Consider the following 24,559-nt stretch of genomic DNA (forward strand, 5'->3'; position numbering starts at 1 on the left):
TGTTAAGGCTTCCAGGGAGTTACGTTGTTTTTTTAGTCAGTGCAAGGGTTCCTGCCCCTGCAATTTGTGGCGAGATAAGAATGGAGTAGATTCTCTGAATTCTGCGCGCGTAAGTCCTTACGCTGTATATTGGATACCAAATTGTGCGTCTGTTCTATGTTAGTCTATGGTTAAAAAAAATACGTCCAAAGGGTGAAATATACGCGCGTAACTTGTATGCTACGCCGTATATGTAATACCAAAATCGCGTAAAATCTGGCATCGCCGGCTTTTGTGGGTGACGCTGCATATGTGATGGAGGCCCTAGTTAGCCAATCACAAGAGACAAATGTGTTCAGCAGCTAGCTTCCACTAGTGAAGGATATGTGCATATTCTTTTTTCAACAGGGGATACTAAAAGAACAAAGCACATTTGAAAATAGAAATGACTTTAATATTGAATGCTCTATCTGAATCGTGCAAATTTAATTGTGACTTTCCAATCCCTTTGAGCACTGGGATCTCGCTCAAGAAAAAATGAACTTACTGGACGTACACCCAGTTTTAACAGACTTCGACAACTGCTAATTTTATCCTGCATTTGAGACTCTTCCACAAAACTCTGATTTTAAATAGAAAGTATTTACTGAAATGGAAAGTGTAAAAAAATGAAAAACAAATTCAGTCCAGAATATAGTGGGTTACACCACCGTGTCTACGTGTTTCAGCACTGTCCAAGGCAGTTAAAGGGACATTCCAGTCAAAATTGAAATGCACATAGATTATTTATATCTTTGAAAAGAAACATATTTGCAATATACAGTACATGTATTGGCAAAAATGCTTCTAGTAAAAGTCATCACTGATTTAGTGTTAAAGTAACAGGAAACCACCCAAAATTTAATTTTAGGATTTGGATAGAACATACATTTTTAAACAACTTTTTCATTTTACTTCTATTATGACATTTTCTTTATTCTCTTGTTATCCTTTGCTGAAGGAACAACATTGAACTACTGGCAGCTAGCTGAACACATCTAGTTAGCCAATCACAAGAGACAAATGTGTGCAGGCACCAATCAGCAGCAGCTCCCACTAGTGTATGATATGTGTGTATTCTTTTTCAACAAGGGATCCCAAGAGAACGAACCACATTTGAAAATAGGAAGTGAATTTAAAAGTCTTAAAATTACATCCTCTATCTGAATAATGCAAATTTAACTTTGACTTTCCTAACCCTTTAACATTCTTCTCTGCACGTGCATGTAAAGCATATCTAGATATTCTCAGTCCCCTGGCATATTAAATACTGCAGCTGATCAGAGCGCCAGTGGGGGCTTGTATCATGTCAACAATTAACAAATGGAGTCATTACCAGATGGCACAAGCATCTTAGGCTTGCTGGTGCACGGTACACACTTAAAGGGATACTGAACCCAAATTTTTTCGTTCATGATTCAGACAGAGCAGGCAATTTTAAGCAACTTTCTAATTTACGCCTAATTATCAATTTTACTTTGTACTCCTGTTATCTTTATTTGAAAAAAGCAGGAATGTAAGCACCCTAGGTAGTGCTTGCTGATTGGTGGCTGCATTTAGACACTAATCAGCAAGTGCTGAACCAAAAAGCTTACATTCCTGCTTTTTCAAATAATGATAGCAAGAGAACAAAGAAAATGTGATAATAGGAGTAAATTAGAAAGTTGTTTAAAATGACTGCTATACCTGAATCATAAAAGAAAAAAATTGGGTTCAGTAAGTATCCCCTTAAATACACTTTTGAAACAGCTATAGCTTTTATTAGAAACATTTTTGATAATACGTGTATGTTACAAAAATGTTTCTATTTAAAACTGAAAATCGTCCATGTGGATTCCAATTTTGGCTGGAATATCCTTTTAAAGCCAATACGGAGCAAGCAGATAATGTATCTAACCAATCACAAGGCCATTATTATTCAGTATACAATAGTGTGTCTACTAACATCTCTATAAGAAATATTTCAATAACTAATAATATATATGTAAGTATTTCTATATAGTTATGTACACACATATATGCAAACACACATAACAATCCCAATGGATTTAAATAGACAGTAAACAATGTGGGCGTGCGGTATGATTTTTTCCGCCCGCAATATGGTCTTTTCATAATCAATTTCATTACGCAGATACTACAAGTCTCGAAGAGCTGTAGTTAACAGTTTTCTAAAACATAAAGTTTAAACGAAACACTTCAAAAATACATTACAGAGTACAGTTAAACTCCTATTAATGCTGTCTAATAAAATGATTTAAAAGAAAAATATTGCACACAAAAGTTTTAAGGGCTCAAAGATACGAGATCTCAGGTGTTAGAAAAAAAAAAGCTGACAAAGGGATTTTACATTGACAAACATACACATACATAGAGAAATATGGATTTATATGTATAGACATATGTTTAACTATGGAGATAATGAAATAATTTCACATAAAAAAAGTTATTTTGCAACTTGTAATACATGCGCAACCCCAAATGCAGAAATAACATAACGCGTGCAGTGTGTTCGCAACTGCGAAAAACAGATTTGCTGCGCAACTTGTAATCTGGCCCCTTGTGATTACAAAACATTTCTGTTATCCTGTTTTAGAATGACAGAATAACAATTAGCGAAACTACATCCACTATTTCATTATTTAATTTAGGAGAGCCAATCTGGGCTTGAGACTGCAGACAACAAGGCTAGCCACAGTGATTATGTTGGTATAAAGTGCATTGTTTTGCAATTGTTATCTGATAAAGCCAATTAGGGACAGATATGTAGAAGGGTTAGCCTTGATAAGTATGCAATGTGTATTTCAAGTTCTGAGCATGACAAAATCTACAACATTATATAATATATAATATTGAAAGTATATTGCAAAGTTGTTTTACTACACATAACTAAACATTCTATATAAAAAAGTAAGGTGTTTACTGTCTCTTTAATTGCATCTTGGACTATTACTGTATAAACTCACTAGCTCAGAGCTCCCAGATTGCCCTCAGTGGGTGCTACATTGTTTTGTCTCTCCCATCACATTTTCTACCTTATTTCAATTATTTTGAAACCAAAGGACACCTACTTTTTTATCAAGGATACTACACTTTTTATCTGGGCTACACAGCCACAATGCTAGCCATGGAAGTTTGGGGGGTGCACTTCCATTAATTACTGCAGCACCCATAAAAACACAAAGGTGACAGCTGCCTTGAACCTTCAAGACAGATTCTTTTGACTTGCCCATTGAAGTAAAGGGGGGGTAAAAGGGGGCTCTATAACAAATAAAGGTAACAATAAGTAATAGAAAATGACTGTGCTGTTTCTTAGTTACCTTGTTCTAGGCTTATAAAAGACAAAGTTGGGAGGACTGTAGTCTAGTACATATCGCTATCTTTTTATCATCTTATATCTACCATTCCCACCGATTGTCTGGTCACACTGATCCCTTTACAAGTTCCTTATTTGCATTCAAAATATGCTAGAGATATTAGCATTAGAAATTGTGTGGCTCTGTGATACTTAGCACCATGGCACTGTCTCATGTGTGGGATTTCTATGAAGTTGTAGAGGGATCTGCTAGAGTTTGGTCACAGACACCTTGCAGTCAGATAGGTGTTGTATAATGGGATAATGGGAAACACCTGTTAGAAGAATTCCACTGATCTAATACAGATGTGAATAGGTGGTGGGTGGGTGTTATTATTACAGTAAAACAGTGCTCCTCACCTACAAATATTTACAAGCTTACACTTGGATGGGATGGATTAAAAATGAACCTATTAGTATAACATCAATTTTGTATTTTCCAGTATAGTACAGTTCATAAGTTGGAATCACTCCAACTCTTTGGAATTTTTTAGACCTAATATTGTAATACAGGGGTCTCTCTTTCACATACAGAATTCTGCATAGTGAGATGATCAAAAGTTGGAATCACTCCAACTCTTTGTGATTTTTTTTAGACCTAATATTGTAATACAGGGGTCTCGCTTTCACATACAGAATTCTGCATAGTGAGCTTTCAAGCTAAAATTAGATTTATTTACATTTTTATCAGAAATTAACTGCATTGCAAAGGATCTAAACTTGCTAGCAAAATGTGAATTTTTTTACAGTCCAGTGACACACCCCTTGAGATCCCTTTTAAACATGTTTATCTTCTGTCCTTTGCTCTGACCAATTAGATGCAGATATGCTCCTGCACATATCAACCAATGAGATTACATCATGTAGGTAACTACATTTTTTATGGAATTCATTTATAGGAAATCAGGCAAAATAATGAAGATTCCTATGAAGCTTAAATCTGTGCCTGTTGAAAACAACACAAAATTGTTATCTGCATTATTAAAAAAATGTGATTTTGTTATCAGAATACTAGTTGTGCACAATTAGCAACAAACAATATGTCAATTTGGGGGGGGGGGTAGTGATTACATCACCTTTAATAGTGTATAGTAATGCTCTTATGTGGCAGTTGTGCAATTAACCTGTTGTGATCCCAAACCATTGAGATATGTTGTGTTTAAAAGGGGCATTAATAGTAAAGTGGGCATGTGTGTTTGTTGGGTTAAGTGTTAAAGTGCTTATTTATTTTTTAACTTTAATTAATTGATCAGGATGAGTTTGTATCTAGAGACATTGTCATCCAATTTGGCAGGGGAATTTCAGTGTGTTTTGCGCATGTTTGAAACACGGCAATAAGTTGAAAAGTTGTTCGAATTTGAAAACATTTAAAAAGTAAAGGTGCCTTGGAAATTTGTTAATAAGTATTGAAAATTTGGGTTGTGATCAGAACAGGCATGCATTAGAGTATCCGATTTTAAACATTTATCCAATTCAATTATATTATTTCATTTGTTTCATTCTCTTGGCATCCTTTGTTGAAAAACATACATAGGTATGGTCAGATGCAGCAATGCAGTGCTGGGAGCTAGCTGCTGATTGGTGGCTGCACATATATACCTCTTGTCATTGTCTTACCTGATGTGTTCAGCTAGCTCTCAGTAGTGCATTGCTGTTCCTTCAACAAATAACACTAAGAGAATGAAGCAAATTTGATAACATAAGTAAATTGGAACATTGTTTAAAATTGTATCATCACTGGTTTTCAAACCTGTCCTCCCTAACTTGATTTTGAGGATATCTGAACTAGATCACAGGTGAAATAATCAGCTGATTAGTAAATTTGATATTAACCCGCTCTCGCCCAAGATAATCCTGAAAATCTGGCCTGTTAGGGAGGCCTGAGATCAGGTTTGAAAACCAGTGCTCTGTCTGAATCAGGCAAGAAACATTTTGGGGTTAATGCCCCTTCCTTTACTGATAATAAGGTGCTGCCAACAAACAATGAAAATGGCTGACTGTGATTGCGTCAACATTACATAAATGGGGGCTCATATACAGCGGTTAACATGATAATAATAATCAAACAATAGATTGTTACCAACCCTTGTCCTATATTAAAGAGCTAACATCATATGTTCAGTGTTGTCAGAAAACTCAGCCTCTCGCCTACACTAAGGTCCATTTTACAAACACATCACAAAACAATAACTTAGTTATGAGAAAGGTTGAGAATTGTATTTGTTACAATATTTGAGAGCAAATGGTTGTCATCTGCCATCATATGTTGTGTGTGTAATACAGGGGCGGATCATACATCTGCCATCACATGTTGTGTGTGTAATACAGGGGCGGATCATACATCTGCCATCACATGTTGTGTGTGTAATACAGGGGCGGATCATACATCTGCCATCACATGTTGTGTGTGTAATACAGGGGCGGATCATACATCTGCCATCACATGTGTGTGTAATACAGGGGCGGATCATACATCTGCCATCACATGTTGTGTGTGTAATACAGGAACAGATCATACATCTGCCATCACATGTTGTGTGTGTAATACAGGGGCAGATCATTCATCTGCCATCACATGTTGTGTGTGTAATACAGGGGCAGATCATACATCTGCCATCACATGTTGTGTGTGTAATACAGGAACAGATCATACATCTGCCATCACATGTTGTGTGTGTAATACAGGGGCAGATCATTCATCTGCCATCACATGTTGTGTGTGTAATACAGGGGCGGATCATACATCTGCCATCACATGTTGTGTGTGTAATACAGGGGCAGATCATTCATCTGCCATCACATGTTGTGTGTGTAATACAGGGGCGGATCATACATCTGCCATCACATGTTGTGTGTGTAATACAGGAACAGATCATACATCTGCCATCACATGTTGTGTGTGTAATACAGGGGCGGATCATACATCTGCCATCACATGTTGTGTGTGTAATACAGGAACAGATCATACATCTGCCATCACATGTTGTGTGTGTAATACAGGAACAGATCATACATCTGCCATCACATGTTGTGTGTGTAATACAGGAACAGATCATACATCTGCCATCACATGTTGTGTGTGTAATACAGGAACAGATCATACATCTGCCATCACATGTTGTGTGTGTAATACAGGAACAGATCATACATCTGCCATCACATGTTGTGTGTGTAATACAGGGGCGGATCATACATCTGCCATCACATGTTGTGTGTGTAATACAGGAACAGATCATACATCTGCCATCACATGTTGTGTGTGTAATACAGGGGCGGATCATACATCTGCCATCACATGTTGTGTGTGTAATACAGGGGCGGATCATACATCTGCCATCACATGTTGTGTGTGTAATACAGGGGCGGATCATTCATCTGCCATCACATGTTGTGTGTGTAATACAGGGGCGGATCATACATCTGCCATCACATGTTGTGTGTGTAATACAGGGGCGGATCATACATCTGCCATCACATGTTGTGTGTGTAATACAGGGGCAGATCATACATCTGCCATCACATGTTGTGTGTGTAATACAGGAACAGATCATACATCTGCCATCACATGTTGTGTGTGTAATACAGGAACAGATCATACATCTGCCATCACATGTTGTGTGTGTAATACAGGGGCGGATCATACATCTGCCATCACATGTTGTGTGTGTAATACAGGGGCGGATCATACATCTGCCATCACATGTTGTGTGTGTAATACAGGGGCGGATCATACATCTGCCATCACATGTTGTGTGTGTAATACAGGGGCGGATCATACATCTGCCATCACATGTTGTGTGTGTAATACAGGGGCGGATCATACATCTGCCATCACATGTTGTGTGTGTAATACAGGGGCGGATCATACATCTGCCATCACATGTTGTGTGTGTAATACAGGGGCGGATCATACATCTGCCATCACATGTTGTGTGTGTAATACAGGGGCGGATCATACATCTGCCATCACATGTTGTGTGTGTAATACAGGGGCGGATCATACATCTGCCATCACATGTTGTGTGTGTAATACAGGGGCGGATCATACATCTGCCATCACATGTTGTGTGTGTAATACAGGGGCGGATCATACATCTGCCATCACATGTTGTGTGTGTAATACAGGGGCGGATCATACATCTGCCATCACATGTTGTGTGTGTAATACAGGGGCGGATCATACATCTGCCATCACATGTTGTGTGTGTAATACAGGGGCGGATCATACATCTGCCATCACATGTTGTGTGTGTAATACAGGGGCGGATCATACATCTGCCATCACATGTTGTGTGTGTAATACAGGAACAGATCATACATCTGCCATCACATGTTGTGTGTGTAATACAGGGGCGGATCATACATCTGCCATCACATGTTGTGTGTGTAATACAGGGGCGGATCATACATCTGCCATCACATGTTGTGTGTGTAATACAGGGGCGGATCATACATCTGCCATCACATGTTGTGTGTGTAATACAGGGGCGGATCATACATCTGCCATCACATGTTGTGTGTGTAATACAGGGGCAGATCATACATCTGCCATCACATGTTGTGTGTGTAATACAGGGGCGGATCATACATCTGCCATCACATGTTGTGTGTGTAATACAGGGGCGGATCATACATCTGCCATCACATGTTGTGTGTGTAATACAGGGGCGGATCATACATCTGCCATCACATGTTGTGTGTGTAATACAGGGGCGGATCATACATCTGCCATCACATGTTGTGTGTGTAATACAGGAACAGATCATACATCTGCCATCACATGTTGTGTGTGTAATACAGGGGCAGATCATTCATCTGCCATCACATGTTGTGTGTGTAATACAGGGGCGGATCATACATCTGCCATCACATGTTGTGTGTGTAATACAGGGGCGGATCATACATCTGCCATCACATGTTGTGTGTGTAATACAGGGGCGGATCATACATCTGCCATCACATGTTGTGTGTGTAATACAGGAACAGATCATACATCTGCCATCACATGTGGTGTGTGTAATACAGGGGCGGATCATACATCTGCCATCACATGTTGTGTGTGTAATACAGGGGCGGATCATACATCTGCCATCACATGTTGTGTGTGTAATACAGGGGCAGATCATACATCTGCCATCACATGTTGTGTGTGTAATACAGGGGCGGATCATACATCTGCCATCACATGTTGTGTGTGTAATACAGGGGCAGATCATACATCTGCCATCACATGTTGTGTGTGTAATACAGGGGAAGATCATACATCTGCCATCACATGTGGTGTGTGTAATACAGGGGCGGATCATACATCTGCCATCACATGTTGTGTGTGTAATACAGGGGAAGATCATACATCTGCCATCACATGTTGTGTGTGTAATACAGGGGAAGATCATACATCTGCCATCACATGTGGTGTGTGTAATACAGGGGCGGATCATACATCTGCCATCACATGTTGTGTGTGTAATACAGGGGCAGATCATACATCTGCCATCACATGTTGTGTGTGTAATACAGGGGCAGATCATTCATCTGCCATCACATGTTGTGTGTGTAATACAGGGGCGGATCATACATCTGCCATCACATGTTGTGTGTGTAATACAGGGGGCGGATCATACATCTGCCATCACATGTTGTGTGTGTAATACAGGGGCGGATCATACATCTGCCATCACATGTTGTGTGTGTAATACAGGGGCAGATCATACATCTGCCATCACATGTTGTGTGTGTAATACAGGGGCGGATCATACATCTGCCATCACATGTTGTGTGTGTAATACAGGAACAGATCATACATCTGCCATCACATGTTGTGTGTGTAATACAGGGGCGGATTATACATCTGCCATCACATGTTGTGTGTGTAATACAGGAACAGATCATACATCTGTCATCACATGTTGTGTGTGTAATACAGGGGCGGATCATACATCTGCCATCACATGTTGTGTGTGTAATACAGGGGCGGATCATACATCTGCCATCACATGTTGTGTGTGTAATACAGGGGCAGATCATACATCTGCCATCACATGTTGTGTGTGTAATACAGGGGCGGATCATACATCTGCCATCACATGTTGTGTGTGTAATACAGGGGCGGATCATACATCTGCCATCACATGTTGTGTGTGTAATACAGGGGCGGATCATACATCTGCCATCACATGTTGTGTGTGTAATACAGGGGCGGATCATACATCTGCCATCACATGTTGTGTGTGTAATACAGGGGCGGATCATACATCTGCCATCACATGTTGTGTGTGTAATACAGGGGCGGATCATACATCTGCCATCACATGTTGTGTGTGTAATACAGGGGCGGATCATACATCTGCCATCACATGTTGTGTGTGTAATACAGGAACAGATCATACATCTGCCATCACATGTTGTGTGTGTAATACAGGAACAGATCATACATCTGCCATCACATGTTGTGTGTGTAATACAGGAACAGATCATTCATCTGCCATCACATGTTGTGTGTGTAATACAGGGGCGGATCATACATCTGCCATCACATGTTGTGTGTGTAATACAGGGGCGGATCATACATCTGCCATCACATGTTGTGTGTGTAATACAGGGGCGGATCATACATCTGCCATCACATGTTGTGTGTGTAATACAGGGGCGGATCATACATCTGCCATCACATGTTGTGTGTGTAATACAGGGGCGGATCATACATCTGCCATCACATGTTGTGTGTGTAATACAGGGGCAGATCATACATCTGCCATCACATGTTGTGTGTGTAATACAGGGGCGGATCATACATCTACCATCACATGTTGTGTGTGTAATACAGGGGCAGATCATTCATCTGCCATCACATGTTGTGTGTGTAATACAGGGGAAGATCATACATCTGCCATCACATGTTGTGTGTGTAATACAGGGGCGGATCATACATCTGCCATCACATGTTGTGTGTGTAATACAGGGGCGGATCATACATCTGCCATCACATGTTGTGTGTGTAATACAGGGGCGGATCATACATCTGCCATCACATGTTGTGTGTGTAATACAGGGGCGGATCATACATCTGCCATCACATGTTGTGTGTGTAATACAGGAACAGATCATTCATCTGCCATCACATGTTGTGTGTGTAATACAGGGGAAGATCATACATCTGCCATCACATGTGGTGTGTGTAATACAGGGGCGGATCATACATCTGCCATCACATGTTGTGTGTGTAATACAGGGGAAGATCATACATCTGCCATCACATGTTGTGTGTGTAATACAGGGGCGGATCATACATCTGCCATCACATGTTGTGTGTGTAATACAGGGGCGGATCATACATCTGCCATCACATGTTGTGTGTGTAATACAGGGGCGGATCATACATCTGCCATCACATGTTGTGTGTGTAATACAGGGGCAGATCATACATCTGCTTGTGAAACGTTCCTAACCCTTTACACTGTGCATAAAACATCTACTCCTTCTCAGTTCTTAGCATTCCCTCCTGACATTCACCCTGGTGTTCCTTCAATTCATTCAGTCTCTCTCACATTCTCCAACACACATAACTTTTCTCTCTCACCCAAACAAGCCCTTCACCCAGTCAAGTGGTGGCAGTTGGCGTCTGGGAGCATTATTCAGCCTTCAGAGGCTTTGTCCTTTGCACTAGAAGAGGAAAGAATGTCCCAATGTTCCTCCCAGAACCCCCTCTTTTGTACAGATATAGTAGGTTTCTATAACTGCTGCGAGTGTAATATAAAAGTAACACTTTGCCCTTCCAAAAGCTCAGAGCCATGTATCTTGACCCTTAAACAGTGGTTCCTTCTTAGTGATCCATTCGCTAACAGCGTCCCTAATAACACATCCAGATTCTCCATCCCTAATCACTTTCCCTAATACTTTGGGCCAAAAATTACGAGTGGAGTGCAAACATTTGCGCGCAAACGATATCGAGTTTTCGTGTTCGTTTGCGTGCTGATTAAATTGCGCTTGAAAGTAAATGCGATTGCTTGAGCGCAATTCAAGTTAATGCTCATCAGATATATATATCTCACAAAAGTGAGTACACCCCTCACATTTTTGTAAATATTTTATTATATCTTTCCATGTGACAACACTGAAGAAATGACACTTTGCTACAATGTAAAGTAGTGAGAGTACAGCCTGTATAACAGTGTACATTTGCTTTCCCCTTAAAATAACTCAACACACAGCCATTAATGTCTAAACCGTTGGCAACAAAAGTGAGTGCACCCCTAGGTGGAAATGTCCAAATTGGGTCCAAACTGTCAATATTTTGTGTGGCCACCATTATTTTCCATCATTGCCATGGAGTTCACCAGAGCTTTACAGGTTGCCACTGGAGTCCTTGCGCTCCCGCACCTTCCGTTTGAGGATGCCCCACAGATGCTCAATAGGGTTTAGGTCTGGAGACATGATTGGTCAGTCCATCGCCTTTACCCTCAGCTTCTTTAACAAGGCACTGGTCATCTTGGAGGTGTGTTTGGGGTCGTTATCATGTTGGAATACTGCCATGCGGCCCAGTCTCTGAAGTGAGGGGATCATGCTCTGCTTCAGTAGGTCACAGTACATGTTGGCATTCATGGTTCCCTCAATGAACTGTAGCTCCCAAGAGCCGGCAGCACTCATGCAGGCCCAGACCATGACACTCCCACCACCATGCTTGACTGGAGGCAAGACACACTTGTCTTTGTACTCCTCACCTGGTTGCCGCCACACATGCTTGACACCATCTGAACCAAGTTTATCTTGGTCTTATCAGACCACAGGACATGGTTCCAGTAATCCATGTCCTTAGCCTGCTTGTCTTCAGCAAACTGTTTGTAGGATTTTTTGTGTATCATCTTTAGAAGAGGCTTCCTTCTGGGATTACAGCCATCCAGACCAATTTAATGCAGTGTGCAGCTTATGGTCTGAGCACTGACAGGCTGACCCCCCACCGCTTCAACCTCTGCAGCAATGCTGGCAGCACTCATACGTCTATTTCCCAAGGACAACCTCTGGATATGACGCTGAGCACGTGCACTCAACGTCTTTGGTCGACCATGGGGAGGCCTGTTCTGAGTGGAACCTGTCCTGTGAAACCGCTGTATGGTCTTGCCCACCGTGCTGCAGCTCATTTTCAGGGTTTTGGCAATCTTCTTATAGCCTAGGCCATCTTTATGTAGAGCAACAATTCTTTTTTTTTCAGATCCACAGAGAGTTCTTTGCCATGAGGTGCCATGTTGAACTTCCAGTGACCAGTATGAGAGAGTGTGAGAGCGATAACACCAAATTTAACACACCTGCTCCCCATTCACACCTGAGACCTTGTAACATTAACGAGTTACATGACACCGGGGAGGGAAAATGGATAATTGGGCCCAATTTGGACTTTCCATTTAGGGGTGTACTCACTTTTGTTGCCAATGGTTTAGACATTAATGACTGTGTGTTGAGTTATTTTGAGGGGACAGCAATTTTACGCTGTTATACATGCTATATATATATATATGTAAGTATAGATATATATTGTACCAAAATACCATCATATATATATGTAGAAATATGTATTTATAAATAAAAAGAACATATTCTTGTATGTGAAGAATATTGGAATGTGAAATATTCATATTTTCATGCCGGGTTAGAGAAATACCTTTTTACTTTCAACATTAAATACCAGTGCTATCCGACGCAAAAGGTTTACTTCTAGCGTGATTAGTGCACTATTCATAATCTGGCCCTTTATCTCTTTCACTCTCCCCAACACTTTATCTCTTGTCACTCTCGCCCATACTTTATCTCTTATCACTCTCCCCCATACTTTATCTCTTATCACTCTCCCCCATACTTTATCTCTTATCACTCTCCCCCATCCTGTATCTCTTATCACTCTCGCCCATACTTTATCTCTTATCACTCTCCCCCATACTTTATCTCTTATCACTCTCCCCCATACTTTATCTCTTATCACTCTCCCCCATTCTTTATCTCTTATCACTGTCCCCCATACTTTATCTCTTATCACTCTACCCCATACTTTATCTCTTATTACTCTCCCCCATACTTTATCTCTTATTACTCTCCCCCATACTTTATCTCTTATTACTCTCCCTCATACTTTATCTCTTATCACTCTACCTAACACTCGATCCCTAATAACATTTTCTGACGCTCCATCATTTTTCTTGCTCCTCCACACTTCATTCTTAATCACTCTTTCTCCAAACCCCATCCCTAATCACTGCCACATATACCAAATCACTAATCACTCTCTATCACATGCTATCTATATTCACTCCCCTCCTCACATTCCATCCATAACCACTCTTCCACTGCACTCCATCACTCAACACTTGCCCGCTGTTTACAATACTTAATATTTCCTTCACATAGTTACCTGATATGATTCACTCACTCATAACCTCTCTTACTCTCTTACTAACTTCCTCTCACAGTCACTCTTACTCACTACCCACCAACACTCTCACTTATTCCCTTCCTCCCTTCTTACTCACTCCCTTGCTCATTCCCTCCCTTTCTCTCTTAATGACACCCTCATTCATTAACTCATTCCCTCCCTTCTCTCACTCTTTCACTCACTTTCTCCCTCATTCTCTCCCTTCCTCTCTCACACCTTCACCCACTCCCTCACTCATTTCTTCCCTCCCTTCTTATTTGACCAACTTTCTTATTCACTTAATCATTCCCTCCCTTTTTCTGTCACTCAAACAGTTCTAATCTCCTGTAATGTCTGTTTTCTCTCCCAATGTTTGTAATTGCTTCTTCTACTCTCTTTTTCAGACTACAGATTGCCCCAGCGAGTGCTGCCTCTTCCACCTTTAGGATGGGATCCTTCTTGAGGCTTCTATCCCTCTGTGTACTGCTTTGCTGTGGGATTGCTGTAGCAGGGGACAGCACTATAACCCCTCGTCTAAAACTTTCCTATCAAGGTGAGTGATCGCAGGTGAAATTTCACCTAAAAAACAAAGCATTCTTTATAAATCATAAAGCTCTAACAACCCCAACTCTTTATTCTCCACTCAAGTTTCTTTATGGACTCTCAGAACAGGAAGCTGCTTTGTGTGCTGATATATGGGCCTTTCAGAAGCACTAATATGGAATAACACACTTGACCCCTGACCCCCAGCTGTCACAACCACAAAGAGCTGAGAGTGCATTAAATGCTCTCTGGATAGGGGAGGAAAGCATTCCGTGGAATGTAACCATGAGAGATAACTGGGGGAGAAAACCTGTAGTCTTTAGACAGTGGCTATGGCGCTGCGCAGAAGACAGCCATTATCCAAACATGAGCAATAAGGCATTGGGAATTAATGCAACACTGTGTGCAAAGATTTTCTGTCATTCTATAAAAGAACAGCATTTAAACGTATTGAAATATTTTGCCTAAAATTTAAATTTGTACTAATATACTAGTATCAGTTCTTGATTGGCTGATGACCATTAATAGGAAGAAGCTCAGCCAATAAGGATTAGTGGGACATACACAACTGCTACATCTGTATTAATTTAAATGTAAATCTAAAATCAAAAATTGTATCTCTCTTTTTACAAATAATCTCTTTAGATGCTGCGTTTTTATATGGGTGACTGAACATTTTTGAGAACAACGACCCATTAAAGAGACAGTTAACACCATAAGATTTTCATATAAAATGTTTAGCTCTGTGTAATGAAACAACTTTGCAATATCTTTTTTTTATTTATTTTGCCCCTTTTCACGTTATGCAGCTCTGAAAATGGAGAATGTTCTAATTCTCAGAACTTTAAATGCACCTGCTGATTGCTCAAGGCTAACACTGCTACATGTATTTCCCTAATTGGCTTTAGTTGATAACAACTGCAACACAAAACACCTTATAATAACATTATGACCTTGACTAGCCTTGTTGTTTGCAGACTAAAGCCTCGATTGGCTTTTCCAAATAAAGCAAATGGTTGGTGGAGCTTGGCTTTTGAAGAAAAAGGTTATTAATTTGTGTTTAAAACATTTAGACTTCGCTGACATCTTATTCAATAGCAACACAACATGAATGTCCTGTGATTAACAAGTGTGTAGTGTCCCTTTAAGATATCCGGAGTTAGTGTTGGGGTTACTGTAGGACACTAGACAATAACGAACTCTGTTTTACTGCTCTGCCATAACATTGCTTATTTCTTCCTCTATACCATTGTTCCTTTATTCTCACACTCTCCTTATCTCATATTTATACAACTCCCTTTTTTTTAAGTCACATCAGCAGTAAGCTGCATACAGCAAGGGTGGTTAATTCATAGAACAGACTTCCAGTAGAGGAGTTAAGGACAAAGACTATGCAGATTTCTAGCTTGTAAATGAATTCAACTTACAGCTCAAAAAGGGAATATGGGCAGACTTGATGGTTCTTTGGGTTATTTTCTGCCATTAAACTCTAGGGTCCAGAGTCAATAAAAACCATTTATAAAACAAATATATTTTCTGAAAAAACATAGCTCTGCTTTATTATAATCAATGGACATACAACTGTTTGCTTCTGGTTGCATAGTCTCACTGTGAAGGATACGGGATCCAGAGGTGTAACTAAAGCTTGCAGGAGCCTGGGTCAAAAGCTGTGGCAGGGCTCCCCCATTTCAACAGCAATGGTTCACCCTTCCTCTTGGTTAGTCTGTTACAGAGGAAATGTGCAGCCTTTCTTTACAAATATGGTGGAAGTTTTTTTGGACATCAGTACTCTGGTGCCGTCTTGGAAACCCTGTCACCATATTGTAAAGGCAAACACTTTCCTTACACTGCAAGCCCCATTTTGCACGGCATACAGAGGGGCTATACATGATGCAGGTGGATTTATTTCACTACTGTATGTAGGGCCCAGGTGGGCAATCTAGAGTTGTGACCCCAGTCTCAAGAGACCACTGTGACCATCATCACAACAAAACTCTTTTAAAAGAAACAAATTACAAAAAAAACATCATCTATATAACAGTCCACTCTAACACATGCAAAAAAGAAAACCTGAAAAAAGTTTAAGAAACATAAAAACAAAAGCGAAACCACTTCGTCAGCTTTGAAAGAGCGAGACACGTCTGCGAGATGAGTAACTTTACAAGGGCAATTGTGTCATTTTAAATGTTACATACAGAGTCAAGGTTTAGGAGACAAATTCAAACCACGCGTGGAGAGCGCCCTGTAATACCCCTCGTCTGCTAGATCGCCGTGACTAGTTCTATCCGGCAAGAATCCTTTCTAATAGCATATAAGACATGCACATCTCTAACAAGTACATGCATTTGCAGAACCTACTGGCCAAGTGTTCTGGGTGTAATTACTATTTTTCTAGGTTGCTAGTAGTTCTCGTTTAAAAAGACATGAAACCCAAAATTTTAGAGCACGCAAGTTATAAGTTACTTCTATTATCAAGTTTCCTTCGTTCGTTTGGTATCTTTTGTTGAAAATCAGTGACATAAGCCCAGAAGCCTGCCTATTTCTGAAGCATTATATAGCAGCAGTTTTGCAAGACTTTTATCTATATGCAAGAGCATTAGATGGCAGAACTATGTCCTGACATGTTGTGCTACAGATGCTACCTAGGTATCTCTTCAACAAAGAATACCATGGGAATGAAGCACATTTGATAATAAATGTAAACTGGAAACTTTCTTAAAATTGTATGCTTGGTCTGAATCACATAAAAAAATGATAATTCGGTTTCATATCCCTTTTTAATATGTTTTGGGTACCTCATGCAATTATACATTTGAATGGAAGAAATGCCACATATAAAAGGCTGAAACAAATAGGTGAAATGAGGCTCAATTCATTTTAAATTTGATCTCACCTAAATGAGACCCCTCTACAGCTTTAATGAATCTAGCCCTATGTTTCTGCATTCATCTCCTTATTTCTCTTCTTGATCTCACTTCCTATTATCCTTTTCTCTTTCCATCTTTTCTACTCAATGTGCTCTGCATTTTTTTACCCCTTTCTTCCCGTTTTTTTCCATCCTAATCTCTCTTTCTTGTCTCTCAATCCTCTCCCTTTTCTCCCTCTCACAGACCTGTCTCGGCACGGTCTCAGGACGTACACGGTAGAGCGCTCTTGTTGTTTTGACACACTTTTATTAGATGAGGAGAGAGGACGTCTCTTTGTTGGGGCCAAAAACTATCTAATGTCCTTAAGTCTGGAAGACATCAGCAAAAATGACTTGATGGTGAGATGAATACTCTTCTGAAATAAATGAAACATTTGGGTACCATATTGCCTACAACCTGTGTAACATGTCCTTGCTGTCCCCAGATTTACTGGCAGGCTCCTGTGGATTGGAGAGAAGAGTGCAACTGGGCAGGGAAAGACATCAATGTGAGTATGTTGTTGGCACAGCAGATTACAAGCAAATGTTATATCCCTGCATTAAAGGGACAGAAAAGCCAAAAATAAACATTTATGATTCAGACTGAGCATGTCATTTAAAACAACTTTCCAATTTACTTCTATTATCAGATTTACTTGCTCTCTTTGTATCCTTTGTTGAAGAGAATACCTAGGTATGCTCAGTCGCAGCTGTGATGTACTGTGAGCTAGTTGGTGATTGGTCACTACACTGACATGCCTCTTATCATTGGCTCACCAGATATGTTTAGCTAGCTCCCAGTTGCTTCTCCTGATCTTACGTATGTTTACTCTTTAACAAAGGATACTAAGATAACACAAGTCAATTGGAAAGTTACATGCAGAAAAAGGGGGTTTCCGGAACACGGACTAAACCAACGGTCCGTGCATGCACAAGTAAGTAATATTTTGAGACTTTGATATTCAAGGATTTGGAGTGCCATAGCGAAACGGCTGATCAGGCCGTATAATGTAAAACGGACAAGAAGGGAGCAGGCACTACTAGGTTAGGAAAAAATAAAAGCATACCTTTATTAGCAAAGTTAAAAAGAACAAGTGAATCCTCAAACAGAGGGCAGGCAAAGACAAAAACAGGCTGACGCGTTTCACGCCCCCTAGTGGCGCTTCCTCATAGACTAATTTGGTGGAAAGTTACATGCCCTACCTGAATCATGGACGCTTAATTTGACTTTACTGTCCCTTTAATGATTCCACTTCTAGTCAACTACTGATTATTTATACATGAATGTCCCATTTTCAGTTACAATATTTCCCTTTTAAAGCCAGGGACATAATATTTTGAAGGCATTTGAAACAAACCTATTGTTATTCAAATTCATTAATAATGAAAAAGCATAAACAATGAGGCAGATCATTGTTTCCTATTTTCTATATAAAAAAATAATAATTCTGATTTATTTCTGTTAACAAATTTGCTTAGGTCTCATGGGGGCATATCTATCTAAAGACCGCTGCTCCATAACCTGTCCGTCTGCTCTGAGGAGGCGGATAGCGATCGCCACAATTCAACCCGATCGAGTACGATCGGGTTGATTGACACCCCCTGCTGGCGGCCGATTGGCTGCGAATCTGCAGGGGGCGGTGTTGCACCAGTAGCTCACAAGAACTGCTGGTGCAATGCTGAATACGGAGAGCGTATTGCTCTCCACATTCAGCGAGGTCTGTCAGACCTGATCCGCACTGTCGGATCAGGTCTGACAGACCTTTAATGAATAGGCCTCTTGGTATCCTTTGTTTGAGTAAACTTAGGAAGGCTCAGGAGCGTGCATGTGTCTTTTGCACTCTATGGCAGCAGTGTTTGCAAAGATGTATAACATAGCTACAAACATTGTTGCAAACACTGCTGCCATAGAGTGCTAACGACAAGTGCACACTTATGAGCTTTTATGAGTCTACGTTGGTTCACTCTTCAACAAAGGGTACAAAGAAAATGAAGAAAATTAGGAAATAGAAGTAAATTGGAAAGGTTTTCTTTAAAAAGAAAAAAAAGACTGACTTTACTATCCCTTTAAGGTGTGCATGCGCTGTTAGGCTTGATCTATGCACGTAGTTATCATTCTCAGTAGAAAGACTGCAGACAATGGCATCTATTTATCAAGCCGTCAACTTACTTGCATTCGACGGCACTAATACGCTTGCCTAAGATCGCCTAACATCGCTGCCGCGGACCTGAATATGTTCTACAAAATTTCCAAAAAAGCTGTCAAAAAGCCACGCACCAAGTACGGTGCGATGAGCAGCGGACTGTTGTTAACTAACAGTCATCGATCTCGCTGCTCTTTGGCTTTTTCCCAGCTTTATTGGTACCCTGTCACTAAACACCCACACTATACTATACTCCGCCCCGGATGGATGACGATAGAAGATGCCGTCTGGATGAAGACTTCTGCCCATCTGGAGGACCACTTCTGCCCATCTGGGGGACCACTTCTGCCGGCTTCGTTGAGGACTTTGGCCCAGTTGGGTGAAGATTTCTCACGGTAAGGTGATCTTCAAGGGGTTAGTGTTAGGTTTTTTTAAGGGGGAATTGGGTGGGTTTTAGAGTAGGGTTGGTTGTGTGGATGTTGGGTTTTAATGTTGGGGGGGGTATTGTCTTTTTTTTTACAGGTAAAAGAGCTGATTACTTTGGGGCAATGCCCCACAAAAGGCCCTTTTAAGGGCTATTTGTAATTTAGTGTAGGGTAGGGCTTTTTTTTTATTTTGGAGGGCTGTTTTATTTTGTTAGGGGGATTAGATTAGGTGTAATTAGTTTAAAAATCTTGTAATTTGTTTATTATTTTCTGTAATTTAGTGGGGGGGTTTGTACTTTAGATCATTTTATTTAATTGTATTTAATTGTATTTAGTTTAGGGAATTAATTTAATTATAGTTTAGTGTTAGGTGTAATTGTAACTTAGGTTAGGTTTTATTTTACAGGTATATTTGTATTTATTTTAAATAGGAAGTTATTAAATAGTTAATAACTATTTAATAACTATTGTACGTAGTTAAAATAAATACAAACTTGCCTGTAAAATAAAAATAAACCCTAAGCTAGCTGCAATCTAACTATTAGTTATATTATAGCTAGCTTAGGGTTTATTTTACAGGTAAGTATTTAGTTTTAAATAGGAATTATTTAGTTAATGATAGGAATATTTATTTAGATTTATTTTAATTATATTTAAGTTAGGGGGTGTTAGGGTTAGACTTAAGTTTAGCGGTTAATAAATTTAATATAGTGGCGGCGATGTTGGAGGCGGCAGATTAGGGGTTAATAAATGTAGGTAGGTGGCGGCGGTGTAGGGGGCAAATTAGGGGTTAATAAATATGATGTAGGTGGCGGCGGTGTAGGGGGTGCAGATTAGGGGTTAATAAGTATAATGTAGGTGGCGGCGGTGTGGGGGGGCAGATTAGGGGTTAATAAGTATAATGTAGGTTGTGGCGGTGTCGGGGTGGCCGATTAGGGGTTAATAAGTATAATGTAGGTGGCGGCGGTGGCGGGGCAGCAGATTAGGGGTTAATAAGTATAATGTAGGTGGTGTAGGGGGTGGTAGATTAGGGGTTAATAAGTATAATGTAGGTGGCGGCGGTGTAGGGGGGCGGCAGATTAGGGGTGTTTAGACTCGGGGTACATGTTAGGGTGTTAGGTGTAAACGTTACTTTTATTATACCATAGGAATCAATAGGATATCGGGCAGCAGCAAACATGAGCTTTCGCTGCTTTCAGACTCCCATTGATTCCTATGTATGGTATCCGCCGCCTCTAGGGCGGCGGATTGAAAACCAGGTACGCTGGGCCGGAATAGTGGCGAGCGTACCTGGTAGAAATTTGATAACTAGCAAAAGTAGTCAGATTGTGCCGAATTTGCATTCAGAAAATCTGTAATGACGTAAGCATCGATCTGTGTCGGACTGAGTCCGGCTGATCGTATGTTACGTCACAAAATTCTACTTTTGCCGGTCTGTAGGCTTTGATAACTAAGGGGAATCAGGCTCGCCACAAATACGCTGCGGAATTCCAGCGTATTTGCGGTTGACGGCTTGATAAATAGATGCCAATGAATCTGTACCTCACAGCCCGTGCTGTTTGCCCTGTGCAGGAGTGTGACAAACACAGGAGCATGTAAGGTGACACACCTTTTTTTCCAACTAATTTTACATCACAGGAGATCTGTCATACTGTTTGCTTTATGAGCTTTTAGTATGACACAGTATTGTAAGTCAAAGGTCTTCTCTGTAAAGGGTGCGCTTATTGGGGTGTTCAAATAAAGGTGTGTTTGTATATGTGTGTGTGTGAGTGTATATGCATGTGTATGTATACTGTATATATGTGTTATATCTGTGTGTATATATATATATATATATATATATATATATATATATATATATATATATATATATATATATATATACATGTATGTGTGTGAGTGTATATGTGTGTGTGTATAAATATGTGTGTGCATACAGTGTGTGTGTATATATTTATACTGTATATATACAGTATATATGTGTGTGTGTGTGTGTATGTGTGTGTATATGTATATATGTGTGTGTGTGAGTGTATATGCATGTGTATGTATATACAGTATATATACGTTATATGTGTATATATATATATATATGTGTGTGAGTGTATATGTGTGTGTATAAATATGTGTGTGTGAGTGTATATATGTGTGTGTATATATATTTATACTGTATATGTGTGTGTGTGTATAAATATGTGTGTGTGAGTGTATATATGTGTGTGTGTATATGTGTGTTTAATATACTCTGCAATTAAGTGTTTGGACATTTAGAAAGTATTAATTATAAATAGGGTTGCCAGGTGTCCAGTATTTTAGCGGACATTTCAGTATTTTAACAGACTGTCCAGTAAAATCTTCACAAAAATACTGGATACTTAATTTTTTTAACCTCTGTATGTGTTAACTAAATATAAAAGGCCTTGTGTCTAAATTAATTACAAATATGGAGCAGAAAGAAGTGAGGGTCAATCAATGGGTCAAAGCAATTCTGTTTATGTTTGCTTCCCCAGCCAAAGAGGCAAAATTATTGACTTCTAGTGGCTGCTCAGTATTGAAAAATATACAAATTATGTCATCAAGAAGGGAAGAATACAACTACTCTCCCATAGACAGAAGAGAACCAAAGATAGGGGCTTGTAGCACTCACCCTCAACGTAATTCAGTAATTAGGCTAAAACTTAACCTTTAATAAGTGTATAGATTAAAATGGAAAATGCAGGATAACCTGCTAGATTCTACCCATCACCATTAATAACACATGTGAAACACCCCTGTTTCCTGGCCGATAACCGGATAAGTCGGCTTCAGGTGTCAGGGGTGTCACCAAACGCGTTTTGGCCGCTATTCTAGCCTTTCTCAATGTTTAGTACAAGTTGGCAAGCCGAAAATGCGGGTATTACTGCCTTTTAAAACATCTAGCTAAACGTACTTAGCCAATCCCCATATAGAGCCTCATATTGTTCCAACCTCTTTTCAAAGTAGTCCACTCATAGGACATATTGAGGGTGTGTGTTTAAATGCTCATAGGATTGGTCCGTAGTTTGAGATGTTTACAACGTCATGACACACCCCTTCTCCCCTTTTGTTACAAATACATAATCGTATAGTTATACTAAATAGATATGCGATCATTTGTTTTTTGAAAATTACGCTTATATTTTTGATGATACTTATATAAGTCAATCTGGGAGGTAAACATCTGTTAATTTATACCACTCAGATAGCCCATATGCATTGTATAGTTTAAACCTGAGCCCTAGATATAGCTAGCGCGTAAGTATTAAATGAACTACTGTCATCTTAAGCCTAATCAGTCGCATCTCTTTAGATATTGATATGCAAGTCATAGTATTGTAGTAAGTTGCGGTGCGAATGTGGAATAAGCTTATAGTCTAGGTTATACTTGTTATGAGTAAAATCAGGAGGGTAGATGACTGTAAGTAAATATTTTCTATGCCTGTTACTAACTAACTACCCCAAATACGCTTTTTATCAATAGCATTTCATTAACATATCTCTACCGTATATCAGAAATCTTGTCTGCAAATGTAATGGTTTTCCAAACCCACTCCGTGGGTATCCTTTGCTCTGTACCAATCCGTTTACAATACCTAGGTTTCAAAATGGCGCTTTAAACACAAAGTTATTGGTTTAAGTATTTTGAACATGCAGTGCTGAAAATAGTGGGCAGGATAACGTGACATCATCGACGAATAAAAGATATAACTTTTAGAACGTTATGAAACTTCGTTTTGGAGAAAATATAGGTCAGTAGGTTTTAATTAATGTTTATTAACTTTAATATGTTAGTTGTTTAGCTTAAAAATTATAACAGAAAGTAATCCTTTAATTTAAATATATCTAGAGCATCGATATTACATTCATAATTACGTATCGTAACATTCATTACTGCGTATCATTACGCTAGTTACTACATATCATACTTGCAATATCCTTTTATAATAGCATATATTTAGATACTAATATGCAAATCAAGGCAGATACCCTCATTTATTAAATAAAGACACAAAAATTATTGTTTTCATTCATGCCCAAAGGCATCACATAATTTAGTCAAAATAACCACTTGGTTTCTCTCTGCAGCAGTATGGTTTCCGTATTACCACCTCTTATTCCTGGTTTAACCCTTTCTAGTCCCCAACTTTTCAAAGCATTTGTGTTACCACTGTGATGCTGAAGGAAATGCTTAGCCACACTAGTTATTTGTTTTCCTTTTTCCACATCTCTTCTAGCTGTTCTTATATTACTTAGATGTTCGGTGACCCTGGTTCCCAGGCTTCTGGTTGTCATGCCAACATAAAAGAGGTGACATTTACATGTTAAACAATAAATAACATGTCGCTTTTACAGTTAATGTGGTTATTTATATACCATTTTTTATTAAATCCGTCAGTGACTGTTTTTGTCACTACCATATGTTGGCAGACTTTACAGCCCCCACAGGGGTAGAACCTTTACAAAGTGGGGGCTTATTAGCATTCTTATTGAAATGACTTTTCGTTAACTGATCATTTAGGTTATTAGATCTTCTATAGGTGAACATTGGATTGTCAGCTAGTAGGGACTTACGTTGGTTGTCGGCTTTTAACACATGCCAGTGCCTATTAAATATATTCTTGATCTGTTCACTATAGGGTGAATAAGTGGTAATGAACCTTATGGGAATAGATTTAGATACTGTTTTGGGTTTTAATAACTCCGCTCTCTCTTTCTTAGTGGCTATATGATAGGCCTTGACTAAGGATTTAT

General features: G+C 39.6%; 1 protein-coding gene across 6 annotated transcripts in view; it reads left to right on the plus strand.

The window, feature by feature from the left end:
* SEMA3B (semaphorin 3B) overlaps positions 1-24,559 on the plus strand; it is a 197,593-nt gene that overhangs the window by 63,421 nt on the left and 109,613 nt on the right. For all 6 annotated transcript variants that reach the window (XM_053721168.1, XM_053721172.1, XM_053721171.1 and 3 more), the window contains exons 2-4: positions 14,177-14,325; positions 17,426-17,580; positions 17,667-17,729. In XM_053721168.1, coding sequence (XP_053577143.1) covers positions 14,220-14,325; positions 17,426-17,580; positions 17,667-17,729 — 324 coding nt within the window. In that variant the 5' untranslated portion in view covers positions 14,177-14,219. The remainder of the gene's footprint in view (positions 1-14,176; positions 14,326-17,425; positions 17,581-17,666; positions 17,730-24,559) is intronic.

Source organism: Bombina bombina, chromosome 7 (genome assembly GCF_027579735.1).
Source record: "Bombina bombina isolate aBomBom1 chromosome 7, aBomBom1.pri, whole genome shotgun sequence".
Lineage (NCBI taxonomy): Eukaryota > Metazoa > Chordata > Amphibia > Anura > Bombinatoridae > Bombina > Bombina bombina.